General features: G+C 59.2%; 1 protein-coding gene across 1 annotated transcript; it reads left to right on the top strand.

The window, feature by feature from the left end:
* Nucleotides 1-817: 817 nt before the first annotated feature.
* Nucleotides 818-26331, top strand: CELSR3 (cadherin EGF LAG seven-pass G-type receptor 3). Its single transcript, XM_012467667.2, has 35 exons — nt 818-4568; nt 6112-6762; nt 7063-7288; nt 7552-7667; nt 8021-8109; nt 8214-8371; nt 8962-9125; nt 9410-9535; nt 9626-9795; nt 10227-10412; nt 10850-10966; nt 11353-11524; nt 11683-11824; nt 11922-12042; nt 12325-12508; nt 12808-12909; nt 14211-14305; nt 14516-14725; nt 14989-15184; nt 15440-15595; nt 15926-16091; nt 16598-16765; nt 16990-17116; nt 17210-17416; nt 17651-17825; nt 18050-18162; nt 18608-18687; nt 19224-19347; nt 19819-19935; nt 20018-20166; nt 20432-20541; nt 20891-21049; nt 21376-21576; nt 22259-23144; nt 24565-26331. Exons 1-35 carry the CDS (start codon nt 818-820, stop codon nt 24590-24592), a joined length of 9942 nt encoding a protein of 3313 aa, XP_012323090.2. The 3' UTR covers nt 24593-26331.
* The last annotated feature ends 399 nt before the right edge of the window (nt 26332-26730 follow it).

Genomic DNA, 26730 nt, shown 5'->3' with positions numbered 1-26730 from the left:
TTGGCCTTTGCTCCCGCCTTGGGAGGGTCATCTCCAGTCCCTGCTCCGCCAGGGGTGCTCCAAACAAGCAGGTGGTCGCGACATGTTTCATAAAACTAGCTGATTGAATCGTTAAAGCTATTGTTCGGGCTGCTGGCACCCCAGACCCCTGTCCAGCCATCGTCCCCCCTACCCCAGGATTTCACATGATACCCCCTCCCAGAGCCGTGAGAACGTTCATGGGCACCAAAATTTCAGACCAAAATCCGGGACACCGTTCCGAACTAGTGGTCAGGAAGGAGGACGAGAGATCTGGGAGGAGAAAAAAGGCTGGGAGACTGAGCTGGGACAGCGCCCAAGAAAGAGGGAGGTGGGTGAGGGCGGCGGCCGAAAGCGGGGAGGGCGGACCCAACGGCGGTGCACCTCGGCGCTCTGTTCAGCACCATGAGCAGCGTTCACGTCCTTAATAAAGATGGCGGCAACAGCTTCGGTCCTCAGAGCTGCCATGCGCGATGGGTTGTACCACCGGGTTTGGGGCGCTGGGGCGGAGGTGGAGCGAACCATCGGGACGGCCGGGAGCCATGTTGGAGAGGCGGGAGGCGGCAGCAGCGTCGGGGATGCTGTGGTGGGGGCAGAAAAAGCCGGGGTCGCACGCCGGAGGGGCTCCGGCCACGGAGTAGATGGTGCCCAGAGGGCGGCGGCGGCGGCGCGGAGAGACAGGCGGAGGGGCGGGGGCCCAGGGCGGCAGCAGGGGCCCGGGAGGGGGCTCGAGCGGCGGGGCCGGCCCAAGGCCCGGACCGGGGCGGGGGGCGGTGGAGGCCGTGCAGGGAGGCGGGGGATGATGGCGAGGCGACGGCCGTGTTGGGGTCTCGGGGGACGGTCGACCCCCATACTCCTGCTCCTTCTCCTCCTCTCTTTGTTCCCCCTTAGCCAGGAGGAGCTGGGGGGCGGTGGGCACCAGGGCTGGGACCCGGGGTTAGCTGCCACTACGGGGCCAGGGGCGCAGATCCGTGGCGGAGCCTTAGCTCTTTGTCCCGAGTCTCCCGGGGTCCGGGAGGATGGGGGGCCTGGCCTGAGGGTCAGGGAGCCTGTCTTCGTGGGGCTCCGAGGGAGAAGGCAAAGCACCCGGAACAGTCGAGGGCCCCCTGAGCAGCCGAACGAGGAGCTGGGGATTGAACACGGCGTCCAGCAATTGGGCAGCCGCGAACGAGAGACCGGACAGGGACCAGGGTCTATGGTATACTGGCGCCCAGAGGTTTCCTCTTGCGGGCGGACAGGATCTTTGCAAAGAGGTAGTCTGTCGCCAGGGGCTCTGTCCTCAGGGGTCCCGGGCTCGGGGAACAGCTCCCCCCTCCCTTCAGACTTTTTGATTCGACACCATGGTCCCAAGCCGGTGTCCTCCCAGCGAAACGCTGGGACAGGCGCCCGCAAAAGAGTGAGCACCGCGCGCTGCTGTGGGGAATCGTGGGCAACAGGGAGCAAGGGTCAGGACGAGAGACCCACGACATCCGGAGGAGAAAGGACAGCTCCTCGGCGGAACTGTCTTCCAGGAGCCTCGGGATCTGGCCCCGAGCTGGATTCAGCACTGCGCACGGCGAGGACAGCTCCTACATCAGGTTCAGCACTCCGCGAGTCTCGGACAGCTCCCGAGCCGGCGCCCGAGCGCATGCGCTCCCGGGGTCTCTTCCGCCGCCGCTTCCTCCCGCAGCGCCCCGGGCCGCGCCCCCCGGGACTCCCAGCCGGTCCTGAAGCCGGGAAGATAACCTCGGCGAACCCGGCACGCTTCCGTCGCGCCGCAAACCGCCACCCGCAGTTTCCGCAGTACAACTACCAGACGCTGGTGCCGGAGAACGAGGCCGCAGGCACCGCCGTGCTACGTGTGGTTGCGCAGGACCCGGACGCCGGCGAGGCCGGACGCCTAGTCTACTCGCTGGCGGCGCTCATGAACAGCCGCTCGCTGGAGCTGTTCAGCATCGACCCGCAGAGCGGCCTCATCCGTACGGCGGCAGCTCTGGACCGCGAGAGCATGGAACGTCACTACCTGCGTGTGACCGCGCAGGACCACGGCTCGCCGCGCCTCTCGGCCACCACGATGGTGGCCGTGACGGTAGCCGACCGCAACGACCACTCGCCGGTTTTTGAGCAAGCGCAGTACCGGGAGACGCTTCGCGAGAATGTGGAGGAGGGCTACCCTATCCTGCAGTTGCGTGCCACGGATGGCGACGCGCCCCCCAACGCCAACCTGCGCTACCGCTTCGTGGGGCCGCCAGCTGCGCGCAACGCAGCTGCTGCTGCCTTCGAGATTGATCCACGCTCCGGCCTCATCAGCACCAGCGGCCGAGTGGACCGAGAGCACATGGAAAGCTACGAGCTGGTGGTGGAAGCCAGCGACCAGGGCCAGGAGCCCGGGCCGCGCTCGGCCACTGTGCGCGTACACATAACTGTGCTGGACGAAAATGACAATGCTCCCCAATTCAGCGAGAAGCGCTACGTGGCGCAGGTGCGCGAGGATGTGCGCCCCCACACGGTGGTGCTGCGCGTCACGGCCACTGACCGAGACAAGGACGCCAACGGATTGGTGCACTACAACATCATCAGTGGCAATAGCCGTGGCCACTTTGCCATCGACAGCCTCACTGGCGAGATCCAGGTGGTGGCGCCTCTGGACTTCGAGGCAGAGAGAGAGTATGCCTTGCGCATCCGGGCGCAGGATGCTGGCCGGCCACCGCTGTCCAACAACACGGGCCTGGCCAACATCCAGGTGATGGACATTAATGACCACATTCCTATTTTCGTCAGCACACCCTTCCAAGTCTCTGTCTTGGAAAATGCTCCCTTGGGCCACTCAGTCATTCACATTCAGGCAGTTGATGCAGACCATGGGGAGAATGCCAGATTGGAGTACTCCCTAACTGGTGTGGCGCCTGATACTCCCTTCGTGATAAACAGTGCCACTGGCTGGGTCTCTGTGAGTGGTCCCCTGGACCGTGAGTCTGTGGAACACTACTTCTTTGGTGTGGAGGCTCGAGACCATGGCTCACCCCCACTCTCTGCCTCAGCCAGTGTCACAGTGACTGTGCTGGATGTTAATGACAATCGGCCTGAGTTCACAATGAAGGAGTACCACCTTCGACTGAATGAGGATGCAGCTGTGGGCACCAGTGTGGTCAGCGTGACTGCTGTAGACCGTGATGCCAATAGTGCCATCAGCTACCAGATCACAGGCGGCAACACCCGGAATCGCTTTGCCATCAGCACCCAGGGGGGTGTGGGTCTAGTGACACTGGCTCTGCCACTGGACTACAAGCAGGAACGCTACTTCAAGCTGGTACTAACTGCATCTGACCGTGCCCTTCATGATCATTGCTATGTGCACATCAACATCACAGATGCCAACACTCATCGGCCAGTCTTTCAAAGTGCCCACTACTCAGTGAATGTGAATGAAGATCGGCCAGTGGGTAGCACCATAGTGGTCATCAGTGCCTCTGATGATGACGTGGGTGAGAACGCTCGTATCACCTATCTCCTGGAAGACAACCTGCCCCAGTTCCGCATTGATGCAGACTCAGGGGCCATTACACTACAGGCCCCGTTAGACTATGAGGACCAGGTGACCTACACCCTAGCTATCACAGCTCGGGACAATGGCATCCCACAGAAGGCAGATACTACTTATGTGGAGGTGATGGTCAATGATGTGAATGACAATGCTCCACAATTTGTGGCCTCCCACTACACAGGGTTGGTCTCTGAGGATGCCCCACCTTTCACCAGTGTCCTGCAGATCTCAGCCACTGACCGGGATGCTCATGCCAATGGCCGGGTCCAGTACACTTTCCAGAATGGGGAAGATGGGGATGGGGATTTTACCATTGAGCCCACCTCTGGCATTGTCCGTACAGTGAGGCGGCTGGACCGGGAGGCAGTGCCAGTGTATGAGTTGACTGCCTATGCAGTGGACCGAGGTGTGCCCCCACTCCGGACTCCAGTCAGTATCCAGGTAACGGTGCAGGATGTGAACGACAATGCTCCTGTCTTCCCAGCTGAGGAGTTTGAGGTGCGGGTGAAAGAAAACAGCATTGTGGGCTCAGTGGTGGCCCAGATCACCGCAGTGGACCCCGATGAAGGCCCCAATGCCCATATAATGTACCAGATTGTGGAGGGGAACATCCCTGAGCTGTTCCAAATGGACATCTTCTCTGGAGAACTGACGGCACTCATTGACCTAGACTATGAGGCTCGCCAGGAATATGTGATTGTGGTGCAGGCCACATCTGCTCCTCTGGTCAGCCGGGCCACTGTGCATGTTCGCCTGGTTGACCAGAATGACAACAGCCCTGTGCTCAACAACTTCCAGATCCTCTTCAACAACTATGTATCCAACCGCTCAGACACCTTCCCATCGGGCATTATTGGGCGCATCCCAGCTTATGACCCTGATGTCTCCGACCACCTCTTCTACTCCTTTGAGCGTGGCAATGAGCTGCAGCTGCTGGTGGTCAACCAGAGCAGTGGAGAGCTGAGACTCAGCCGAAAGCTAGACAATAACCGCCCACTGGTGGCCTCTATGTTGGTGACTGTCACAGGTGAGGGGCATGGGGCAGGCAAGTGACCCAGTGATCCCAACCTGTTTGGCCTCACGAACTCCATGGGGCACCTCAAGCCAAAGAGGGATTTCCAAACCTTCCAAGAACCCCTTAAGTGAAGGGTTCCTGTACCCTACAAGATCTTCCATAGACCTCATGAGGATTCTGCTTAGGTTCCTGGATAATCTCCACAGAATTCCAAAGATTCCAAGGCATCTAGCAGACCCCATAAGCCTGTAAAGAACTGTCTGCTACCTAGGGATAGCTCCCCTGCTGACAAAAGGTCAGAGGTCCTGGGGTAATCCTCTGGAGGTCCCAGGCAAAGCCATTATGGGCCAGTAAGTCCACATTAGGCCCATGTTTAGACGAAGGATTTCTTTGGGTCCAGTCGGACACTTGCCCCATCTGTGCAGGAAATAACCAATAATTTAGTGGTCAGGAACAGCAGCTTACTATGGAAGCATCAGGTGGAGAGTGGGTCCATAGGGGCTGAGACCCTGACCTTTGGGAAAATGTCCAGAGGTCCACCTGCCTCTTTCCTGCCCCATCTGCTCCAGTCTTTCACAAACCCCTCCCTAATAGGAGAGTGCAGGTGGGAGAGGCTCTTGAAGTCCTGCCTACTGGAGGCTGCAGGGGTTGGGAAACAGGCTTTACTGGTGCTCATTTCTCAGTTCTGGAGCAGGGACTCCTGGCACTTCCTGAGAAGGCACAACCTTCATTTATCCCTCAATTCACTCAACAGTCTATCCTCATTGACTACCCAGTATGTGCTAGGGTCTGGGGACAAGATGAACAAGGCAGATAAGCACCTCACCTTCCTTTCTGGGGTGGTCACTGAAACCACAGGACCCAGGTCTGGAGTGGCAAGCAGGCTGCTAACTGAAGAATGCTGGGGTGTGTGTGTGTGTGTGTGTGTGTGTGTGTGTGTTGGTGTTCAAGACTCTCCTGGAGCTTGATAACCCAGGGTTCTGGGGGATGGCATTGAGTGTTCACTGGGCCAGAGCCCTTTCTAGTGCCATAGAAGAGCAATTTGCTGATCAAAAATTGGAGATAGGTGATTCCTGATCTGCAACTCTCGTTTTTTGGAGGGGATGTTTTGCTTGCTCTGCTACGCTGGGGGAAGGGAGAAGAGGAAGGTGGCTGGGAAGGTGTCTAATGGCCCTAGCTCCTCTTTGTGTCCCAAGTTGGGGTGGCCTGCTGACCATGATAACTTGGGGAAGTGTGGGTTACTGAGTACTTAGGGTACTTGAGTGCTGTTGGGGGAGTGACTTGCTAACCCATGGCCACTGTGTGGGTTGGTTGATCCCTGGCCCAGATCCCTCTTTGTATTGGGGGTTGGGGGAGGAAGCAGCGGCTTTTTGACACCTTGATGCTGAAGGAGCTGGTGGTCACTAGCCCCAGACCTCCTTGTGTCCTGGTGGGGTCAGCCTGCTGACTTAGAGGTCCTGGGAGCTTGGGCTATCACTGGCCCCAGCCCTCTTGTGTCCTAGGGAGGGGCGGCCGCTGGCCCCAGGCTGACCGCTGCCCCTTCCCCCACCTGCAGATGGCCTGCACAGCGTGACGGCCCAGTGTGTGCTGCGCGTGGTCATCATCACGGAGGAGTTGCTGGCCAACAGCCTGACCGTGCGCCTTGAGAACATGTGGCAGGAGCGCTTCCTGTCACCGCTGCTGGGCCACTTCCTCGAAGGCGTGGCTGCGGTGCTTGCTACGCCCGCCGAGGACGTCTTCATCTTCAACATCCAGAACGACACAGACGTAGGGGGCACCGTACTCAATGTGAGTTTCTCGGCGCTGGCTCCACGTGGGGCCGGAGCGGGCACTGCCGGGCCCTGGTTCAGCTCGGAGGAGCTGCAGGAGCAGTTGTACGTGCGCCGCGCGGCGCTGGCAGCCCGCTCCCTGCTCGACGTACTGCCCTTCGACGACAACGTGTGCCTGCGCGAGCCCTGTGAGAACTACATGAAATGCGTGTCCGTGCTCCGCTTTGACTCGTCCGCGCCCTTCTTGGCCTCGGCCTCCACGCTCTTCCGACCCATCCAGCCCATCGCCGGCCTGCGCTGCCGCTGCCCGCCTGGATTCACGGGAGACTTTTGCGAGACCGAGCTCGACCTCTGCTACTCCAACCCATGTCGCAACGGCGGAGCCTGCGCGCGGCGCGAGGGAGGCTACACGTGCGTCTGCCGCCCGCGCTTCACCGGTGAGCTGCGCTCCGGGCCAGAGCCCGGGGGAGCGCGGGCCAAGGCTGGGGGCGGGACTGCAATGCGAGTGAGTACTGGGCGTCACATCTGAGGCCCCTGGCCTCCGCGAAGGCACTGAGGAGGCTGGGGAAGGGGCGGGGCGCTGGGCGGGGCCAGACGGAAGGGGCGTGTCCACGGAGCGCGATTTTTTGGGGGTCTTGGCACCCGACCTGGTGGCGTGCGGTCTTTGGAGGGGCTCGGCCGACTCCAGCAGGGACGGGCATAGGCGTGACCGCCTCTGACCCCGGCTTGGCCCCCAGGAGAGGACTGCGAGCTGGACACCGAGGCCGGCCGCTGCGTGCCGGGCGTCTGCCGCAACGGGGGCACCTGCACCGACGCGCCCAACGGCGGCTTCCGATGCCAGTGCCCGGCAGGCGGCGCCTTCGAGGGTCCGCGCTGTGAGGTGGCGGCGCGCTCCTTCCCGCCCAGTTCGTTCGTCATGTTCCGCGGCCTGCGGCAGCGCTTCCACCTCACGCTGTCCCTCTCGTAGGTGCCCGCCCCGTGTCTGAGCGCCTCCACGCCGCCCCCACCTACTCACCCTGATTTAAATTCCTGACTGCCATGTCCTGACGTTCCCACGGGACACCGCCCGTCCCCTGACGCTCCCCGCCCCCCTCCTCCGGGGTCTCCTGACCTCGCTGCACTCGCTCTGTTCGTTTCGCCCCAGCCCCTTCTCCTCGCGGCGATGGAGGGTGTCAAGTGGTAACCTGCTCCTGACGCCCCCATCCCCTCAACCCCCGCCCGCCCAGGTTCGCGACGGTGCAGCAGAGCGGGCTACTCTTCTACAACGGGCGCCTGAACGAGAAGCACGACTTCCTGGCCCTGGAGCTCGTGGCTGGCCAAGTGCAGCTCACATATTCCACGGGTAGGTGCCCTGGATGTGACTGCGAGTGGGTGCATGTGTGCTGGAGGACACAAGCCCCAAGTCGCCTCGGGTTTGCCTCACTGTGCACCTGAGCACACACTCGATGCCAAATGAACAGTGAAAACCTAGCTCCTTAGCTCCTTGGCCATTCCCTGTCCGAAGGTCCATCCGTCCAAGAAGTCTGTGTTTCTTCTGTCTGTTCAAAGGCACTCTGGGCCAACCACTGTGGTCACTAGTGGGGGGACTGATCTGATGCATCCAGGGTGGCCCTGGGAGTGGCTGTGCTTATATGACTGGGGTGGGATGGAGCGACTCCGCTGCTCCTAATGATTCTGCATGCGTCTCCCCTCCAGGTGAATCCAACACGGTGGTCAGCCCCACAGTTCCAGGAGGCCTGAGTGACGGACAATGGCATACAGTGCATCTGAGATACTACAACAAGGTGGGCACCATCCCTGGCATTGGGTATGAGGGGAGTTGGGATGCTGACTTCTGCTCCTCAGGGGTTACTAGGGGCACCGTTGACTGGTGTGCCTGGGTCTTTAGCCCCGGACAGATGCCCTAGGGGGTGTGCAGGGCCCCTCCAAGGACAAGGTGGCTGTGCTGAGCGTGGATGATTGCGATGTGGCTGTGGCTCTGCAGTTTGGTGCTGAGATTGGCAACTACTCATGCGCAGCTGCTGGTGTGCAAACAAGCTCCAAGAAGTGAGGCCCCTGCCCCTTGGTCCCCTTGTCTGCCTGCCAAAGCCCACTCCAACCCTTCACATCCCATTCCTCATCCCATCCTGCCAAACTCCCCCATCCTTCCCCTAAACCACCAAGATTTCCCTCTCTTCTCAAACACCTGAAAGCCTACTCACCCTAGCCCCCAATCCTGTATTCCACCCCAGACTTCCTCTTGGCAGACACAGTCCCCAGGCAGTCCTCAAAAGCCTCCACCTCCCCACCCCAGTCTCACTAATGCCCCACATCCCCTCCGAGTCCCTTTGTCTCATGTCCAGTCTCCCCCAGACTCTTCACTTCTCCATCCCTTTCCCCGCCAGCCAGATGCCTCACTCTTTCATCATAGCCCTCAACCCCCGTTCACCTACCTTTCCCCAGAACATTGGTCTGTTATGAGCTCTCCTTTGCTCCCCAACTGATGTCGGACCCTAACTCTTTCCCCAGCTTGGCCTTATTTTCCTCCTTCAATCACTCTACTCTCTGGGTCCTGCCCCCTACTTCCTGTGCCCCTCCCCCAGAAACAACTTTATTCTGGGCCCATTCCACCAATGACCCAGACCTCTGATCCCCAGGTCCCTGGACCTGACAGGCCCCCTGCTTCTGGGGGGTGTCCCCAATCTCCCCGAGAACTTCCCTGTGTCCCATAAGGACTTCATCGGCTGTATGCGGGACCTGCACATTGATGGCCGCCGAGTGGACATGGCGGCTTTTGTTGCAAATAATGGCACCATGGCAGGTAGGCCTGAAGCTTCCACCAGCCCAGCCCATGGCCCTGGTCCCCATCATTGGGAGGGAGTGGAGGACTACATGGGGTGACTCCACACCTGACTTCAACCCAGTCTCCTTTAGTGGCAAGCACCATGCAACAGCCCAGCCTTTAAGGCCTGACTTACCAATCCCAGAGAGAACATGGGGGTGAGATCTTGGCCTTTTTCAGCTCCTCTGGACACTAAAGTTCTGTCCAGCACTTGTGCTCCCTAACCCTTGTTCTCACGTCCTCCATGTGCCTTCATCTCCCAGGCTGCCAAGCCAAGCTACACTTCTGTGACTCAGGCCCCTGCAAGAACAGTGGCTTCTGCTCAGAGCGCTGGGGTGGCTTCAGCTGCGACTGCCCTGTGGGCTTTGGTGGCAAAGACTGTCGGCTCAGTGAGTAGGCAGCATGGGGCAGGAGGGGCCTGCAGGGTCAGATCTGTTCCTGGATCAGGGCCTGTAACCCTGTTTCTCTTGTCCACTCAGCCATGGCCCATCCCCACCATTTCCGTGGCAATGGCACACTGAGCTGGAACTTTGGAAGTGACATGGCTGTGTCTGTGCCATGGTACCTGGGGCTGGCATTTCGGACACGGGCGACACAGGGGGTCCTGATGCAAGTGCAGGCTGGGCCACACAGCACTCTCCTTTGCCAGGTGTGTCCACCTTGCTCACCCTCCCTATACCCTCAACTCTGTCTCTCACGCCGCCACCGATATTCTTGTGTGCACAGGCTGGTCACACAGCATACTTTTCTGCCAGGTGTCCCAACCACATTTGACCCTGCTCTGGACCCTAGCCCTTGATTCTCTTTCCCATCATTATATCCTCTGCAGGTGCAGGGCTCCAATGTAGCTCTCTTGTGCTAGCTGCACCAACTCATCCACAACACCTGGTCCAATCCTCTGGCCCCTGATCCCATATCAGCAACATAGTGTCCCCTGGCACAGTGTCCTGTGTGCCAGGTATAACCTTGACCTCACTGTCCTGACTGCTGATATTCCTGACCTCTGAGTCCTCTGATCTCACCTCCAAGTCCCAGCCCACTTGGGGCTCTAACCACAGGGCTATGCATCTCTGTCCACAGCTAGATCGGGGGTTACTGTCTGTGACAGTAACCAGGGGCGCAGGCCGTGCGTCCCATCTCCTCCTGGACCAGGTGACTGTCAGTGATGGCCGGTGGCACGATCTGCGGCTGGAGCTGCAGGAGGAACCAGGTGGCCAGCGGGGCCACCATGTCCTCATGGTCTCTCTGGACTTTAGCCTCTTCCAGGTCTGATCTCTGACCCCGGGGTAGTCTGTTCTCAGCCTTCCAACCAGATCTGCCTTATTTGACCCCACCCTCTAGTCCGGCTCCTCTCAGTTCCTTCCACTGCACTGAGTCTGATGCTCTCTCTCCATATATCCTTGCACTGAGCCCACCCCACCAGCCAGGTTGGTCTGCTCTCAGGTCCTCCTTGTGCCAGATTTGGGGCCTGGTCTTGGGGAACCTCTGTAGCCAGCACTTTGCCTGATTCCTAAAAGCCCCTTCTAGTCTCTGCCCCAATCTCTACCCACCCCCAGTCAAAATCAAGCAATATTAAGGTCTGCTCTGGGCCCCGGTGGGAGGGGCCAGCCTAGAAGGGCTAGAAGGCCAAGACTGACTCTGGGCTATGGCAGGGGTTCCTCAGGCCCCTGCTTCCTTCCAGTGTTGACTCCCCCTTCCTTCAGGACACCATGGCGGTGGGGAGCGAGCTGCAGGGCCTGAAGGTAAAGCAGCTCCACGTGGGAGGCCTGCCCCCTGGCAGTGCAGAGGAGGCTCCTAAGGGTCTGGTCGGCTGCATCCAGGTGGGGGTCAGCATGGGAATGTGATGTGGGGCATTAGGGTTAGAGGTCAGAAGTCAGGGTCTCCTTGGGACCTGAGAGGCAGCATTCAAGTGGGGGTTGACGCGAGGGGGTGGATGATCCAGAGCCGAGAGCTAGGTCAAGCCTTTCTGTGGCATTGGAGGTGGGAGTCTAGCTTGGATTATCAAGGGCCATTAGGAATCTGTGTCAGAAACAGCACATAGGGTTCCATAGGGGGACTGAATTGGGGATAGTTTTGAGGCCTGGGTTTTCGGGGGTCTCAGGAAGACTGCACGTCAGGGGTCATCAGACCGGGTGGCTGGCTCTGCAGTACTTGAGGCTGAGGTGCCTTAACATGGCCTCACCCCTTGCTGGCTGTGTGTCCACAGGGGGTGTGGCTTGGCTCCACACCCTCTGGCTCCCCGGCCCTGCTACCCCCCAGCCACCGAGTGAATGTGGAGCCTGGCTGTGTCGTGACCAACGCCTGTGCCTCTGGGCCCTGCCCACCCCACGCTGACTGCCTGGACCTCTGGCAGACCTTTTCTTGCACCTGCCGGCCAGGTAGGCCTTGAGAGGGTTGGGGGAAGAGTGATCTGGGCAGGAGTTAGGAGCTCATGATGAAGACTGGAGAACCTGAAGGAGGCAGGGACTTGGGACAGGTGCCTGCTTCCTTCCATTCTCTGCCACCTGGGTCCTGAGCTTTCTGACCCAATCTGCAGGTTACTACGGTGCAAGCTGTGTGGACGCCTGCCTCCTGAACCCCTGTCAGAACCAGGGGTCATGCCGGCACCTCCCAGGAGACCCCCATGGCTACACCTGTGACTGTGTGGGTGGCTATTTCGGGCACCACTGTGAGTACAGGTAAGATGCTGGGGGTGAGGCGATGGGAAGGCCTGGCAGGGACAGGGAGGGTCACTGGGATGCCATGGAGGCATCTCACCTGGCTATGTACCCCCAGGATGGACCAGCAGTGCCCTCGGGGCTGGTGGGGGAGCCCAACCTGTGGCCCCTGCAACTGTGATGTTCACAAGGGCTTTGATCCCAACTGCAACAAGACAAATGGGCAGTGTCACTGCAAGGTGCGCCTGGCCCCTGACCTCTTAACCCTTCCGTGGACACGATCTGCAATTCCTGTCCAGCTTGCTGACCTCCACCACCTGACTTGGGCCCTAACCTCTTACCTGTGTCCTGTGACCTAGCTGCTGTCTCTCATCCTTTACCTATGACCCCTCCCTTGCCTTCACGCATGGCCCAGGTGTCCTCTGGCCCATGAGCACTGTGCTTTTGACCCTTTGCCCTTGATTCCATCATTCCCTAAGCCCTGACTTCTGACTTCAGGCCCCTGGCCCATCCTCAAACAGGAGTTCCACTACCGGCCGCGGGGCAGTGACTCTTGCCTCCCATGTGACTGCTACCCTGTGGGCTCCACCTCGCGCTCATGTGCACCCCACAGCGGGCAGTGCCCCTGTCGCCCAGGAGCCCTTGGCCGCCAGTGCAACAGCTGTGACAGTCCCTTCGCAGAGGTGACAGCCAGTGGCTGCCGGGGTGAGCAGGCTCCACCCATAGAGGGCTGGTTCCAGTGTGCCACCATCACATATCAGTGGCACACTTGGATCCTTGGGGACTCTGGAAGCTTCTCCTGAGGGAGACCACTTATATCCAGGGAACCCTACCTTTGCCCCAGTTACTTTGCTGACCTGTCACAGAATCTGACAGGTCAGCTTCTGAGAAGCCAGCAGAAGTGTTGGGCAGTGGGCCTTGGGGTGGGTGGTGGAGGGGCAGTGGGCATGGCTGTTGCTGCCTTGGACCCTGACTGCCTGGCTCAGCACCTCTTCTCTCTCTAGTGCTCTATGATGCCTGCCCCAAGTCCCTGCGATCTGGTGTGTGGTGGCCCCAGACAAAGTTTGGTGTCTTGGCCACAGTGCCCTGTCCTCGGGGAGCCCTGGGTGAGTATGTGGGGGGCAGGGACATCACTGAGGGTGGGGGTGGGCCTGTCCTCTGACTACCAGAGCCATCTCTTTTCCTGAGTTGGGTGGCTTTGTTCCTGCAAAGAGGTGGAAGTTGGGTGGGAGTCCATTTGAGCCCCTCACTTTTTTTTTAACCCTCCACCCCCGTGAGCCCCTCACTACCGACTAGGGGCTCTGGGCCCCTTCCTATACCCTCATTGAGCCTCCGTCTGTTTCTCTTGGCTTCTGGGCAGGATTGCGGGGTGCAGGTAAGGGGTACGTGTTTGCTCAGGTGCGCTGCCCCCTCCCACTGCCAGAGCTTTTGCAGACCCCTCCTGCTGCCTGAGGTCCCTGCAGACCCCTCCCTGCTGCCTAAAGTCCCTGCAGGCCCCTTCTGGCTATCTGAGTACCCCAGGGGCCCTTCCCTGATGCCTGAGGTCCTCAGAGACTCCTCAGTTCCTGGGGTCCCCATAGGACTTTCCCCACTGCCTGAGGTCACAGAAGATCCCTCCTCAGTCTGAGGACCCTACAGCTCCTTCCTGCTGCTTGGGGGCCCCTCCCCACTGCCTGAGGTCCCCTCAGAACACTCTCTGCTGCTTGAGGTCTCTGCAGTGGCTGGACAGAGATTGTCTGTGTACGCATGCTCATGTGTGTGTCTCTGTGCCTGTGCACGTGTCTGTGAGCCTGTTGAGGGGAGGGGATTCGGTGTTTAAGTTAGGCTTTCTCGTTGGTAGCTACACACTCTTTTAAGATCTAAGTCAATTCTCATTCAACCTCCATCCCAACCCCAGAGACAAGGGAGAGAAAGGACAGCAAAGTCACCACTGGGGCAGTTGAAACTTGTGTGAGAATCCCCCCACCTGACTTTGGTCACGGATGTTCCTGGAAGCCCTGGTCTGTGTTAGCATGTCGGTGTGTGTGCGAGGGCATCATGTGTCTGTGTGCTGGTCTGGTCTATGCATCTGTGTGTGTAATTGGCGAGCATCGGTATGTGTCTGTGTGTTTGTGCAGAATTGGCACATCCATGAGCCTGTCCTGGGCCACATAGGTGAGTGTATGCAACCCCACCCTTGTGCTTTGTGTGGTTGCCAGTTGAGAATGGTCTATAGCCTTCTCAGAAATTGCCTGCCAAGCAGCTGGGGCCTACCTGGGCTTGCTGCTACCTCCAGGGATGCAGCTATAGTTGCTCCTGCCTCTGACTTCTGCCTCAAGGATCCCCAGGGATAGGAGAGAATGCTGTGGTTATCTCCTCAGCAAAGGTATTCAGGCCCCAGGCCTGACCAGGGGTTGCCTGCCCCCAGGTGCTGCTGTGCGGCTGTGTGATGAGGCCCAGGGTTGGCTGGAGCCTGACCTCTTCAACTGTACCTCCCCTGCCTTTCGAGAGCTCAGTCTGCTGGTGAGACTGCCCAGAACTTTCCCTGTGCCTAAGATGTTCCTTGGTGAGGAACATCTGAGGCCTGTGGTGGGCCTCAGATACCACACCCTAGCCCTTGACCTCCTGAGCCTTTCCTGGTTGCCCTTTAATCTGGCAAGCCTTTCTCCCTGTGAGGCTTTGGAGGAAGGCCTAAGGGACCACAGAGCAACCAACTCCTTCTCGTCCTGGCAGCTGGATGGCCTAGAGCTGAACAAGACGGCACTGGATACCGTGGAGGCCAAGAAACTGGCTCAGCGGCTACGGGAGGTGACTGGCCACACTGACCACTATTTTAGCCAAGATGTCCGAGTCACTGCCCGCCTGCTGGCCCACTTGCTGGCCTTCGAGAGCCATCAGCAGGGCTTCGGGCTGACAGCCACACAGGATGCCCACTTCAATGAGGTGGGGCTGTGCCCTTTGTTCTCAGTGCCCTGGCCTTGGCCCCCCCAGCTCCCAGCCTCCTGCCCCTGGATCCTCAGATCAGGCCCCTGCTGCTCTCTTGGGAAGTGAAGGTCCTGGGCTCTCCCTCTGTCCTTGTCCTCTCCAGTCCCACCCCCTTTCCTGTTGGGGCCCCTCTGAGCACCTGTCCAGACCTCTCATGCCTGCCCTGTCCCTTCATACATCCTGACCACCTGGCTGAGCCCACTCTATCTCCGTCCTCCCAGAATCTGCTGTGGGCCGGCTCTGCACTGCTTGCTCCAGAGACAGGGGACTTGTGGGCGGCGCTGGGGCAGCGGGCCCCTGGGGGCTCCCCAGGCAGCGCAGGGCTGGTGAGGCACCTGGAGGAGTATGCAGCCACGCTCGCAAGGAATATGGAACTCACATACCTGAATCCCATGGGGCTGGTGACGCCTAATATCAGTGCGTTGTGAGTGGGCTAGGGCGGGGCAGGGCAGGGCAGGAACCTGAAGGTCTGAGGGGCTATGGCTATCGATGCCAATGTTAATGGCAGGAGACTCTGCCATCACCCTCGGCATTTTGTAGGGACAGGCTCTGAGCTGGTAGCAAGGAAAATGGATTGTGGGACTTGGGTGCGGGATGCAAGTAAGAGAGAGTAGAACCCTTGGCACCGGGAAGAGGTCCGTGATGGGCCTCCCCTTTCTTTCTCCCGGGTAGTGCTCAGCATTGACCGCATGGAGCACCCCAGTTCTCCCCAGGGGGCCCGTCGCTACCCCCGATACCATAGCAACCTCTTTCGGGGCCAAGATGCCTGGGATCCTCACACCCATGTGCTGCTGCCTTCCCAGTCCCCATGGCCATCCCCATCTGAAGGTGAGAACCCCTGGGGGAACCCCTAGGCCAGGTCCTGTCTCTGTCCCCTCCAACCAATTTTCCCCTTTCCAGGCCTCCCCAGTGTCAGACCCTCCCACATCTCCCCTCCACCCTCCACCTCACCACACCCTCACTTTGTCAGACCCTCTCCCTCATCACAGATGACCCCTCCTAGGCCTTGACTATTCCTTTCTGGGTTCCTGCTATCCCCACTCCCGAATTCTGCTCCTGCAGGGAAGAGACCCTCATGCTTGATTGGGTTCAGAGCTGGGTTGGTGGGTGCTTTGGGTCAGAGGTCACTGACAGAAGTTCCTCCTCCTCTCCTGGCAGTCCTGCCCACAAGCAGCAGCACAGAAAACTCCACCACCTCCAGTGTGATCCCCCCACCAGCCCCTCCGGAGCCAGAGCCTGGGATCTCCATTGTCATTCTCCTTGTTTACCGCACCTTGGGGGGACTGCTCCCTGCCCAGTTCCAGGCAGAGCGCAGAGGTGCCAGGTACTCAGGCCCCTCACCCCTGAGCTTCCTGTGACCTTCTCAGCCCGGCAGCCCCTTTTTTGGTGGGTAGATGCGTAGGTTCGCAACACACAGAGAAGCTCCTCTGCGAGCCCCGTCCTTGCCGGGTTCCCTGTGAATCCTCTGGAGTTGTGCAGAGTAGCAGAGCCGCAGGCTGACAGACACACAGCCACAAACACAGGAGGGATCCTTGAGCCAGGTACAGACAGGCCAAAGGGCTGACAGAGACAGACAAGGACAGGCTGACTGATGGCGGTCAGATGGGGGCAGGAGGGAGGGCAGTCAGAGGCACAGTCGCAGGTCCCCTGGAGCTGCTCAGCCCCTCAGCAGCCCAGCAGAGGCTGGAGGGATTCTTAGAAACAGCGTCCGCTCTGGGGACATCCCAGACCCTGGGTCGGCAATGGCGAGTGGCATGAAGATGGGGTGAGGCAGGCAGGCTGAGCATGGGGAGGTCTGCAGTATGCAAGGCCAGATGGGTGTCTCCCCAGGCTTCCCCAGAACCCTGTCATGAACTCCCCGGTGGTCAGCGTGGCTGTGTTCCATGGACGCAACTTCCTAAGGGGAGTCCTGGAGTCCCCCATCAGCCTGGAGTTCCGCCTGCTGCAGACGGCGAATCGGAGCAAGGCAATCTGCGTGCAGTGGGACCCACCTGGCCTGTGAGGACCCCCATTCTGGAAACCCTTGGTTCCCTGTTAGCCCTTGGGAGGCCAACTAGAAGTCTCAGCCTGCCCCTGGGGCCCCCACTAGTGCTATTGTGCAACTCAGACTGTGAGGAATGTTGCACCCCAACTCCAGGCACCCTCAGCCCTTCCCATGATCTCTCACAAACCCTTGCCTGAGAGTGGGTCACTGTCACGTCTAACTGCCCCTGTGGCTGCAGGGCGGAGCAGCATGGTGTGTGGACAGCACGGGACTGCGAGCTGGTGCACAGGAACGGGTCCCACGCACGGTGTCGCTGCAGCCGGACAGGGACCTTTGGAGTCCTCATGGATGCCTCCCCCCGTGAGGTGCGGCTGTGTTCAGTGTTCCGAGGAAGTGGGGGGGTGAAAGGGATGGGGGGATTCTGCCCAATAGCCCATTAACCATCCCTGTCTCTGCAGAGGCTGGAGGGCGACCTGGAGCTGCTGGCTGTGTTCACCCATGTGGTCGTGGCAGTGTCTGTGGCTGCACTGGTGCTGACTGCAGCCATCCTGCTGAGCCTGCGCAGCCTCAAATCCAATGTGCGTGGGATCCATGCCAATGTGGCAGCCGCCCTGGGGGTGGCAGAGCTCCTCTTCCTGCTGGGGATTCACAGGACTCACAACCAGGTGCAGGATCAGGGCCAGGGAACTTGTATCGCAATGACCCTACTGGCCCAGGAGGGCTGGGCCAAAACTCAGGGTCAGAGGTTAGGGATGCTCAGGTTGGGGCCAGGCTTTGCAGCAGGAAGCCGGGATAAGATATTGTGGTTTAGGGGTCAGAGGTAGGAAGCAGATGCCTGGGGTAGGGTCAGAGGTGGGTGAGGCAGGAGAGGTCCTGACACCCCCCCACCCTGCCCTCAGCTGGTGTGCACTGCAGTCGCCATCCTCCTGCACTACTTCTTCCTCAGCACCTTTGCCTGGCTCCTCGTGCAGGGGCTGCACCTCTACCGCATGCAGGTTGAGTCACGCAATGTGGACCGCGGTGCCATGCGCTTCTACCATGCCCTGGGCTGGGGCGTCCCTGCTGTGCTGCTGGGTGAGTCCCACTCGCCCGTTCAGGGTTGTGGCCTCCAACTTCCATCCATCACATGGCCTGACCCCAGACCCTGTCCCCAATCCTGATCGTGACCCTCAACCTCAAACCCCCAAGCCATCTACTTGTAGGGGGGCTGTTCCGCCCTCACCCTGCCTTCTCCCATACGTGGGCCCACCAGCAGCTCTGGAACACACCCCCTCAGTTCTTCCCCTTCTCTTCCCAAGGCCTTGCTGTGGGCCTGGACCCTGAGGGCTATGGAAACCCTGACTTCTGCTGGGTCTCAGTCCACGAGCCCCTCATCTGGAGCTTTGCTGGCCCTGTTGTCCTAGTCATAGTGGTGAGTGCCCTGGACTTGGTTTCCACTCTGTGAACCTCATGGAGGGGAGGAGGGAGGCCTGCGGCAGGTGCAGTGGAGTCAGCTGAGGGTGGCCAGGTCTGCAGGGTCGGCAGGCTTCTTGGGCTCAGCCTCCATTTCTGTCCTCTGGTCACAGTGACTACCCCCATTCAACTGGCATGGAGATGGGGGCACGGGGTCAGAGACTCAGCTCCTGCCCCTGCCTCTGTCTCTGCATCTCTCTTTCTCTCTGTCTCTGTCTTAGTCGCTCTCTGGTTCTCAATTTCTGACTTTTTCTGTGATTCTAAGCTCCTTTGGTATGTGTGTATATGTGTGAATTTCTCACTGGTTCTGCCTCCCTCTGTGACTCTTAGTCTCTGTGTCTCTCATTGCCTCTCTCTCTCTCTCTCTGCCCTGCCCGGCCCCATATGTCTGGCTGTGGGTCCAGATGAACGGGACCATGTTTCTCCTCGCTGCCCGCACATCCTGCTCCACAGGGCAGAGGGAGGCCAAGAAGACCTCTGCACTGTGAGTTGTCTGGCTGGGGGAAGGGGGTTCTCAGGATGGCGGATCCTTCCTGGGTGGGGTCTGGGCCCCCCAGCTCATCCCTGGTGCAGGCTGGGCTCCAAGTTCTGGATGAAGGAATGAAGTCACACCTGCCCTGACCTGTGGTCCCTCTCTGGCACCCTCGCTATACTGTCACCCCATGTGTGCTTCCGCCCTGCTGTCTCTCCTTGTCCTCTGGGTCCCCCCAGAGTCTCCTATGGCCTGGGTGGCTCACTTTGCCCCCTGCCCTGTGTGTTCCCACCTGTCTTCCATGCTCTCCCTCATGGCCCTCACACTCCTGTGTTTCCCCCCATGTCCTCATGGCTCTTTGAGTGCTCTCCTGCTTCTCTGTGGGACCTCCCATCTCCCCCAGTGTCCTCCAGAGACCTCCATGTTCCCATGTGAGTTCCTTTTTTTCACATCCTGTGTGTGGCCCCTGCGTGTCCTCCCATGTTCCCTGCATAAGCCCTATGTGAGCCTTGCATGTCCTCCTGTGTCCTCCCATGTCCCCACAGCAGGACCCTTCGCAGTTCCTTCCTGCTGCTTCTGCTGGTCAGCGCCTCCTGGCTCTTTGGGCTCCTGGCAGTCAACCACAGCATCCTGGCCTTCCACTACCTCCACGCCGGACTCTGCGGCCTCCAGGTGACTCTGGTGCCCCTCCCTCGCCCCAGAACCAGGTGGGCCTTCAGCAGGCTGGGGCCATCCCTAGGCAGATGCTGCCCCCAGGCCTAGAGCTGACTCTTACTGAATAACTGTTGCCAGGCTGGGTGCTACCCCAGACCAGACGCTGGCCCTAGCTGCTGCCCCCAGGTCTGGAGCTGACTCAAAACTAGACACTGACCCCAGACTGAGTGCTGATTCTGGATTAACCTTCACCAATAGCGAGGCTTCTGGCATCTTGCTGATCCACATGACCTTACCCACTGTAGCCACCACTGCTGTTCCTGCCTCTCCCCTGCTGGCCTTCCCGGACTCCCTTACTGAGTGCTGCTTGGGGTCCTTACTGACCCACACTAGCCTGCAGTGACTGACCCCCATTGCTGACTCACAGTGACTTATACTGGTCCCTGATTGACCCCTGCTAACCCTGCTTTGACCCTCGCTGACCCACAGGGCCTGGCAGTGCTGCTGCTCTTCTGTGTCCTGAATGCAGACGCTCGGGCTGCCTGGACACCAGCCTGTCTGGGCAGGAAGGCAGTGCCCGAGGAGGCAAGGCCAGCACCTGGGACGGTGAGTCGGGATGGGGGCCCTGAGAAGCCAGGGTTTGAGGCTGCTTCAGGGTTGGCTCACATTCTATCTCCACCATCCCCAGGGACCTGGGGCCTACAACAACACGGCTCTCTTTGAGGAGAGTGGCCTCATCCGCATCACGCTGGGGGCCTCCACCGTCTCCTCTGTGAGCAGCGCCCGCTCTGGCAGGACCCAGGACCAGGACAGCCAGCGGGGCCGCAGCTACCTCAGGTAAGAGGAAGGGCCTCCTTATGAGGGGCACACTCAGCTTAGTCCAGCCCCACCTTACCAGGGCTTGGTGTGACCAGGTCCTAGGGCAGGTGGCTCCAGCCATCTTGGCCATCTGGGGCCCTGCTGCTGCCTCTGCCCTAAATGCTTCCCACCACATGCCCAGGGATGCCATTCCACTGGCAGCTGGCTGTGCACTCAGACACTCCAGCCTGCAAGGTACCCCATTACAACCCTCTTTCATTGTGGGGCGCTCCTGCATTTCCAGGGACAATGTCCTGGTTCGACATGGCTCAGCCGCTGACCACACTGACCATAGCCTCCAGGCTCACGCTGGCCCCACTGACCTGGACGTGGCCATGTTCCATCGAGATGCCGGTGGAGTTGGGGCCTGGGGCAGGGAGGAGGGAGGCAGAGGATCTCTCCCCATCCCCTCTTCTTCTGCCCCATACTGGGAGCAGTGGCTGACTGGGGTGGGACCATCTCCCTGAGGTCCCTGCCTCAGGAGCCACCTACCTCTCCAGCCCTGGTTCTCCCAATTCACTCCTGATCCATCCTTTCCTCTGATAAGTCCCAGCCCTTGTGCTTCTACCTCCACTGCAAGCACTGCCCAGGTTCCCGTCCCTAACCCCAACCCCCTTGCTGTACCCACCTTAACACCCTCAACTCCAAGTTCCCTTATCTCCAAGTCCCTTACCTCTGAAAGTCCCAACTTTCCCAACTCCAGGTGCAGACTCCGACTCCGACAGTGACCTGTCCTTGGAGGAGGAGAGGAGTCTTTCCATTCCGTCTTCAGAAAGCGAGGACAATGGCCGGACACGGGGGCGCTTCCAACGGCCACTCCACCGGGCAGCCCAGAGTGAGAGGCTCCTCACCCACCCCAAAGGTGCCAGGCACCCTCTGACCCCTTGGGTGATCAAGGGATGCCCCATTTGTTATCCCTCTAGCTCCCCATCTTTCCTGCAGTTGGGGTTCAGCCTGGTCTTCCTGACCTGTCCGCCATCAGATTCCCTCACTTGTAGTCTTTGTCCAGCTCCAATTAAGGGGAAGGGGCTGACCAGTCACCCCCATCCATTGATCTCTGAGGAGATACCCTCCTTTTCCCACCTCTGCTCAATGACAACAGCCAGGGTTTCAAGGCTCATTAGGGTCAGGGGTCTTGAGCCACTGGGGTCAACCCAGAAGCTCCTGTAACCTGCCCTGGCTCCACAGATGTGGATGGCAATGACCTCCTGTCCTACTGGCCAGCCCTGGGGGAGTGCGAGGCAGCCCCCTGTGCTCTGCAGACTTGGGGCTCTGAAAGGCGCCTGGGGCTGGACACCAGCAAGGATGCAGCCAACAACAACCAGCCAGACCCGGCCCTAACCAGTGGGGATGAGATCTCTCCGGGCCGGGCCCAGCGCCAGAGGAAAGGTACAGTTCCTGACCCCTGGCCTGCACTACAGGACCCCTGGGGGCTGCTCATGCCCTGAGCCAATGGATTACAGTTCCTCATCCTGGGGAGCTTCTGCTTCTCTAGCCTGCTTCGTGGTCCTCAGGGACTGTTCCTGTCCTGACTTGGGAACTCTCTGTCCCCCTCTACCCTGGCCAGCACCACAGGGGGCCACTCCTGCCCCAGCCCGTCTGTTTTTCAGAGACCCTAGGAGCTGCTGCCCCTGCTCTGATCTGGAAGGTTTCTGGCCCCTACCCTGCTTTATGGGAACCCCAAGAAGAGGTTTTTGCCCTCACCCTTGCATCACAGGGACCCTGGGGACTGCTCCTGCCCAACCCAGGGTGTTCCTGCGTCTTTCAGCCAGGACTGCATTGTCAAGACGTGAGGGCTGCCCCTCTTCTGACCTCAAGGAATTTGCCCCATCCCCTGCACCATGGGACCTGCCTCCTCAGGACCACAACTGGAAGATTATTGCCTCTCCACTTTCACCCCTGTCCTGCTGCCCAGGACCACCAGGGTTGCCTCTGCTGCTTCCCAAGGGGTTCCTGCTCCCAACCCTGTGTGACAAGGATCCCAAGGGCTGCTGCCCCCCTAGACTCAGGAATTCCGGCCTGCCCTCCCCCTCCCACATACACCCTGACCCCCATTTTGTTGCTCCCGTAGGCATCCTGAAGAACCGGTTGCAATACCCACTGGTGCCACAGACCCGAGGTGCCCCTGAGCTGTCCTGGTGCCGTGCAGCCACCTTGGGCCACCGTGCTGTGCCAGCTGCCTCTTATGGTCGCATCTATGTGGGAGGGGGCACAGGCAGCCTTTCACAGCCAGCCAGCCGCTATTCTTCTAGAGAACAGCTGGACCTGCTCCTCCGGCGGCAACTGAGCCGTGAGCGACTAGAGGAGGCCCCCGCCCCCGTTCTACGGCCCCTGAGCCGGCCAGGGTCCCAGGAACGCATGGATGCTGCACCGGGCCGACTGGAGCCCAGAGATCGGGGCAGCACTCTGCCGCGGAGGCAGCCACCTCGGGACTACCCTGGGACCATGGCTGGCCGCTTCGGGTCACGGGACGCGCTGGACTTAGGGGCGCCTCGAGAGTGGCTGAACACACTGCCCCCGCCCCGCCGCATCCGGGACCTTGACCCACAACCCCCACCTCTGCCCCTATCTCCCCAGCGACAACTCTCAAGGGATCCCCTCTTGCCATCTCGGCCGCTGGACCCTCTGTCTAAGAGCTCGAACTCCCGGGAGCGGCTGGACCAGGCGCCTAGCCGGCACCCCTCACGAGAAGCCCTTGGGCCACCCCCACAGCTGCTCAGAGCTAGGGAGGACCCAGTCAGTGGCCCCAGCCACGGCCCCTCCACAGAGCAGTTGGACATTCTCTCCTCCATCCTCGCCTCTTTCAACTCCTCGGCCCTCTCCTCCATGCAGTCTTCAAGCACGCCCTCAGGCCCTCAGACCACTGCCACGCCTTCTGCCACAGCCTCTGTGCTTGGGCCTTCCACGCCACGCTCTGCCACGTCTCACAGCATCTCAGAGCTGTCACCCGACTCAGAGTAAGCAGCCACCTGCTCGCACCCTCTTCAACTTAGGGCAGCCTCCTGGGTACCCTGCTCTGTGTTCTGCCACAGAAGGGGATGAGGGTTTGCAGACAGTTGTGGGCTACCCTAGGCTCAGCACAGCCAGAGGGCCATAGGTTGAGGACAGGAATCTGGCAGGAAATGGGGATGTGACTAGCAGGGACTTGCCGGCTGTGTGACTGTGGCCAGCCACCCTTCCCAGCATCTCCCAGGCTAAGGAGAGATAGATACCTTCCAACGGGTTGAGCAAGTGGAGGGGAGGGCAGGAGCTGAGGCCTAGAAGTGGGAGGCGACCTGGAATATGCAAGGGGCAGTGGGGGAGAGCAGGAGGCCTTGCTTGGGAGGCTTTGCTTAAGGGATCGTATAAGACAAGGAGAGGCTGGAAGTGGTGCCAGGATATACCAGGCTGAAGAGCTTACTTTGTTGAGGATAAATCATTCATTCATCGATGTATTCAGTCAATATTGAGTTCCTCCTGTCTGTGGACACTTTGGGGTGGGGCTCACAGGAACTGAATTGGGACCTGGTTCATCTCAGGGGCATCTGTGGAAAAGGGGATGGCAGACAGACCCAGAAAGTAGCTGGATACACACAAGTCCGAGAGGGACTGGTGGGAGTGGGGAGGAACCAGGAGCTGCCAGATCTTGTAACCCAAGAGGAGAGTTGAGTTTCAAGGAGGAAAAACAGCTGAGTCAGGCTCTGGGGTTTTGTGGGGTAAGAGATGGCTTGGAGAGGAAGGGGCCCCTGGGGGTGGGGCAGGGAACCAACAGAACTGAGCAGGACCCAGGGCAGAGAGAGCACAAAGAAAGGAGGAAGGAACAGGGGTTTGAGGGTCCTGGGCCTGGGCACTGAGGGCTGCTGGGGGGTGGGGACCAGAGGGAGCTAACCCACTGCCTGGGCCCCCCTGCAGTGTAGCTTTGGGGTCTGGCTGTGTAGGAAGGCAACTAGGGGCTGAGCAGGGGTCCTGGCTGTGGAGTCCCACCGGTCTGAATTTGAGCTCTGTGTCTTACCTCATGAGCCGTGTGACCTTGGGCAGAGGCAGGTCTTTCTGAGCCTCGGTTTCCTCATCTGTAAAGGGGTCTGTAGTAACAAACTCTTTGAGATGTGGAGATTGATGAGACAATTGTCTATCAAGTGCTCAACATAGCATCTGTACAGTTGGTACTTTTGAAGCACTTAGAGAAAAGACCTGGATGGCCAAGGAGCCTTGCTGACGAGTCTAGTGATGTGGAATAGAGGACTCTAAGAACCCCGGAGTGGGCATGAAGGGGCTGGGGGCTGAGAGGCAAGGGCAATGGTGGAGGCGAGGGGAGCAGCCAGGCCAAATGTGGAGTCCAGGGCCGCCTGACGTGGAATCCTCTCGGCATCAACCTCTGATTTCCTCATGTGCCTCCAGAGTTCCCAGAAGTGAGGGTCACTCCTGAGGGGACGACGGCATGGATGAGGAACAGCTGAGGGCGACGGAGGATCTAGGCTAACAGGAGAGACTCCAGGAGTGGGGGTGGATCCCAAGGCAGCCTCCTGCTCCCCAGCGGCATGTGCCCCAGCTCTCTCCGATGTGACAGGGCTGATGCTCCATGCGCATCTGTGAGCATGCGTGTGACAGGTGCAGGGTGGGGGCTGGAGGGAGACTTTTATACGTTTTGTACCTTTGTAACCAGAGAGATGCTTATGTTATTTTTCAGCTTTTCTGTCTCCTGGGGGGTTTGAAGCTGGGCTGGGAGGGGAAGGGGGACAGAGGGAGACAGATGCAATTTGGCCCCATTTGGGTCCTTAGCAAACCATATGCTCATCTCTCTCTTCTTCCTGGGGTGGAGTCAGATGGGTGGGACACATGCCTTCCTCCCCTTACTCCACCCCCAGGTTGATCTGAATATCATCAGGGGCTCAAAGTACAGAATTGTTCTTTGCTTTTTCTTGAATGCCCCAAGGGCCAAATTTCTGGGGCTGGGGGTTGGTCTTGGAAACAGAGGTCCTCTGACTTCCTCATGGGGGCTCACTCATGCCGCCCCTCCTGGTGGATGTGTGTGTTTATTATGTGGAGTCCCTGCCACTTACTGCCTTATGACCTAGGACTGATGCTGTGGGGTGCTGGTGGAACAGCTGATGTCGTGTTTACAGAGCAAGGCTTCCCTGTCTCCCACGGGGAGGGGCTCAGGCCTCTAGTCAGACATTCCTACAGAGGGTTGGTGGAGGGGTCATTCACCTGCCCCTGTGGCAAGCAAAATTGTCTGTGGTGCCATTTGATTCCCTGACACTGCCCCCTGCTTGAACTGATTCTGAAGGGTAGGGTGGGAAGGTGAGCAAAGGGAGCAGAAACAAGGGGATTCAAGACTCAGAATGTAGGTGCCACTGCCTCCTATGTTTACAGGATCCTCCGTGGCCCTAGGCACCTGGGCTGCAGGAAGTGACTCCATTCCAATCCTCCTTTATTCCCTTAAAAAGGGAAAAATGACTGTTAGGACCCTGTTCACAAAACTCTTACTTTTGCTATTTTGTCTGCTGTCCAGAACTGGAGACTTTAAAATTTTGTTACTGTTTACAAGTCCAGATTCAAAAAATGTTTTTACTTTGTTTACAATTCAAAACTGAGCTTTTACACTTTGTTTACAGTAGAGAATTTATTTTTCCTTTGTTTACAAGTGAAAGGTAGGGAAAGTGGGAGAGGGACTTGGAGGACCCACCTGTGAGGACCCTGGACCTGGCCATCTTGGGGTTTTCTAACCCCCAGCTCTTCCAGGCCAAAGGTCAGCCTTGAGTCCCCTGTTTAACAGCAAACCAGAAGACCTTGAGAGTAGATGTCCTCTTACCACTGGGGAGTGGTTGTGCAGGGTTGCAGGGTAGTCTGTGCAGACACCTCCTCACCCATCACCCCATGCATACTCTTGGGAGGCAGTTTCCTGGGAGATTAGAAATTCTACTTCACTGACTGGAGCTAAATCCCACCAGCCAGGACCCAAGCTCTCCCTACCCAGAAGGACCCCAGCTCCTGAAGGGTTGAGTGGCCTGCTGGGGGTGGGAGGGTGTCTTTGCTATGCCTAGGTTTCCTAGATGCCCCTCTCTGGGGGTTCCCCTCCTCCAGCCCAGCGGCCCCCTTTCCTGTCTGTGTAAATTGTTCCGTGAAGCCGCGCTCTGTTTTGGGAATAAACTTCTATAGAAAACAGTTGTTGCCTTTTCCTGTTGGGGGCTGGGGAGGTAGGATGGCGGCTGTGAAAGATTCAATCCAGACTGACCTTTGGGAGGAATCTGAGCCCCTCCCAGGAATATCCAGCTATTTTTAGCCCATTTCATGGCAGATTTGGACCAAGTCCCATCTCTTTCACCTTGAAATCTGGCCCCTCACCTTGTGATGAGGGCCCGAAGTTGGAGCACAGGTGCTGAGGAGAACCTGCTGGTCAAGGCAGCAGCACCAGGACTTCTAATTCTTCAGGGTCTGCATCCCTGGACCGGCATTTTTTACCCTCACCCGGAGTAAAACCAACCCGAGGAACTGCTCTTGCAGTTCCTGCCTTGCCAACCACCAGCACTGACCCCCACCATCCTCCTCGGCGGCCCACGCACG

The sequence above is a fragment of the Aotus nancymaae genome, unplaced genomic scaffold, assembly GCF_030222135.1.
Source record: "Aotus nancymaae isolate 86718 unplaced genomic scaffold, 86718_ANA_hifiasm-v0.15.2.pri h1tg000067l, whole genome shotgun sequence".
Classification (NCBI taxonomy): domain Eukaryota; kingdom Metazoa; phylum Chordata; class Mammalia; order Primates; family Aotidae; genus Aotus; species Aotus nancymaae.
This window is presented reverse-complemented; position numbering and strand designations above follow the sequence as displayed.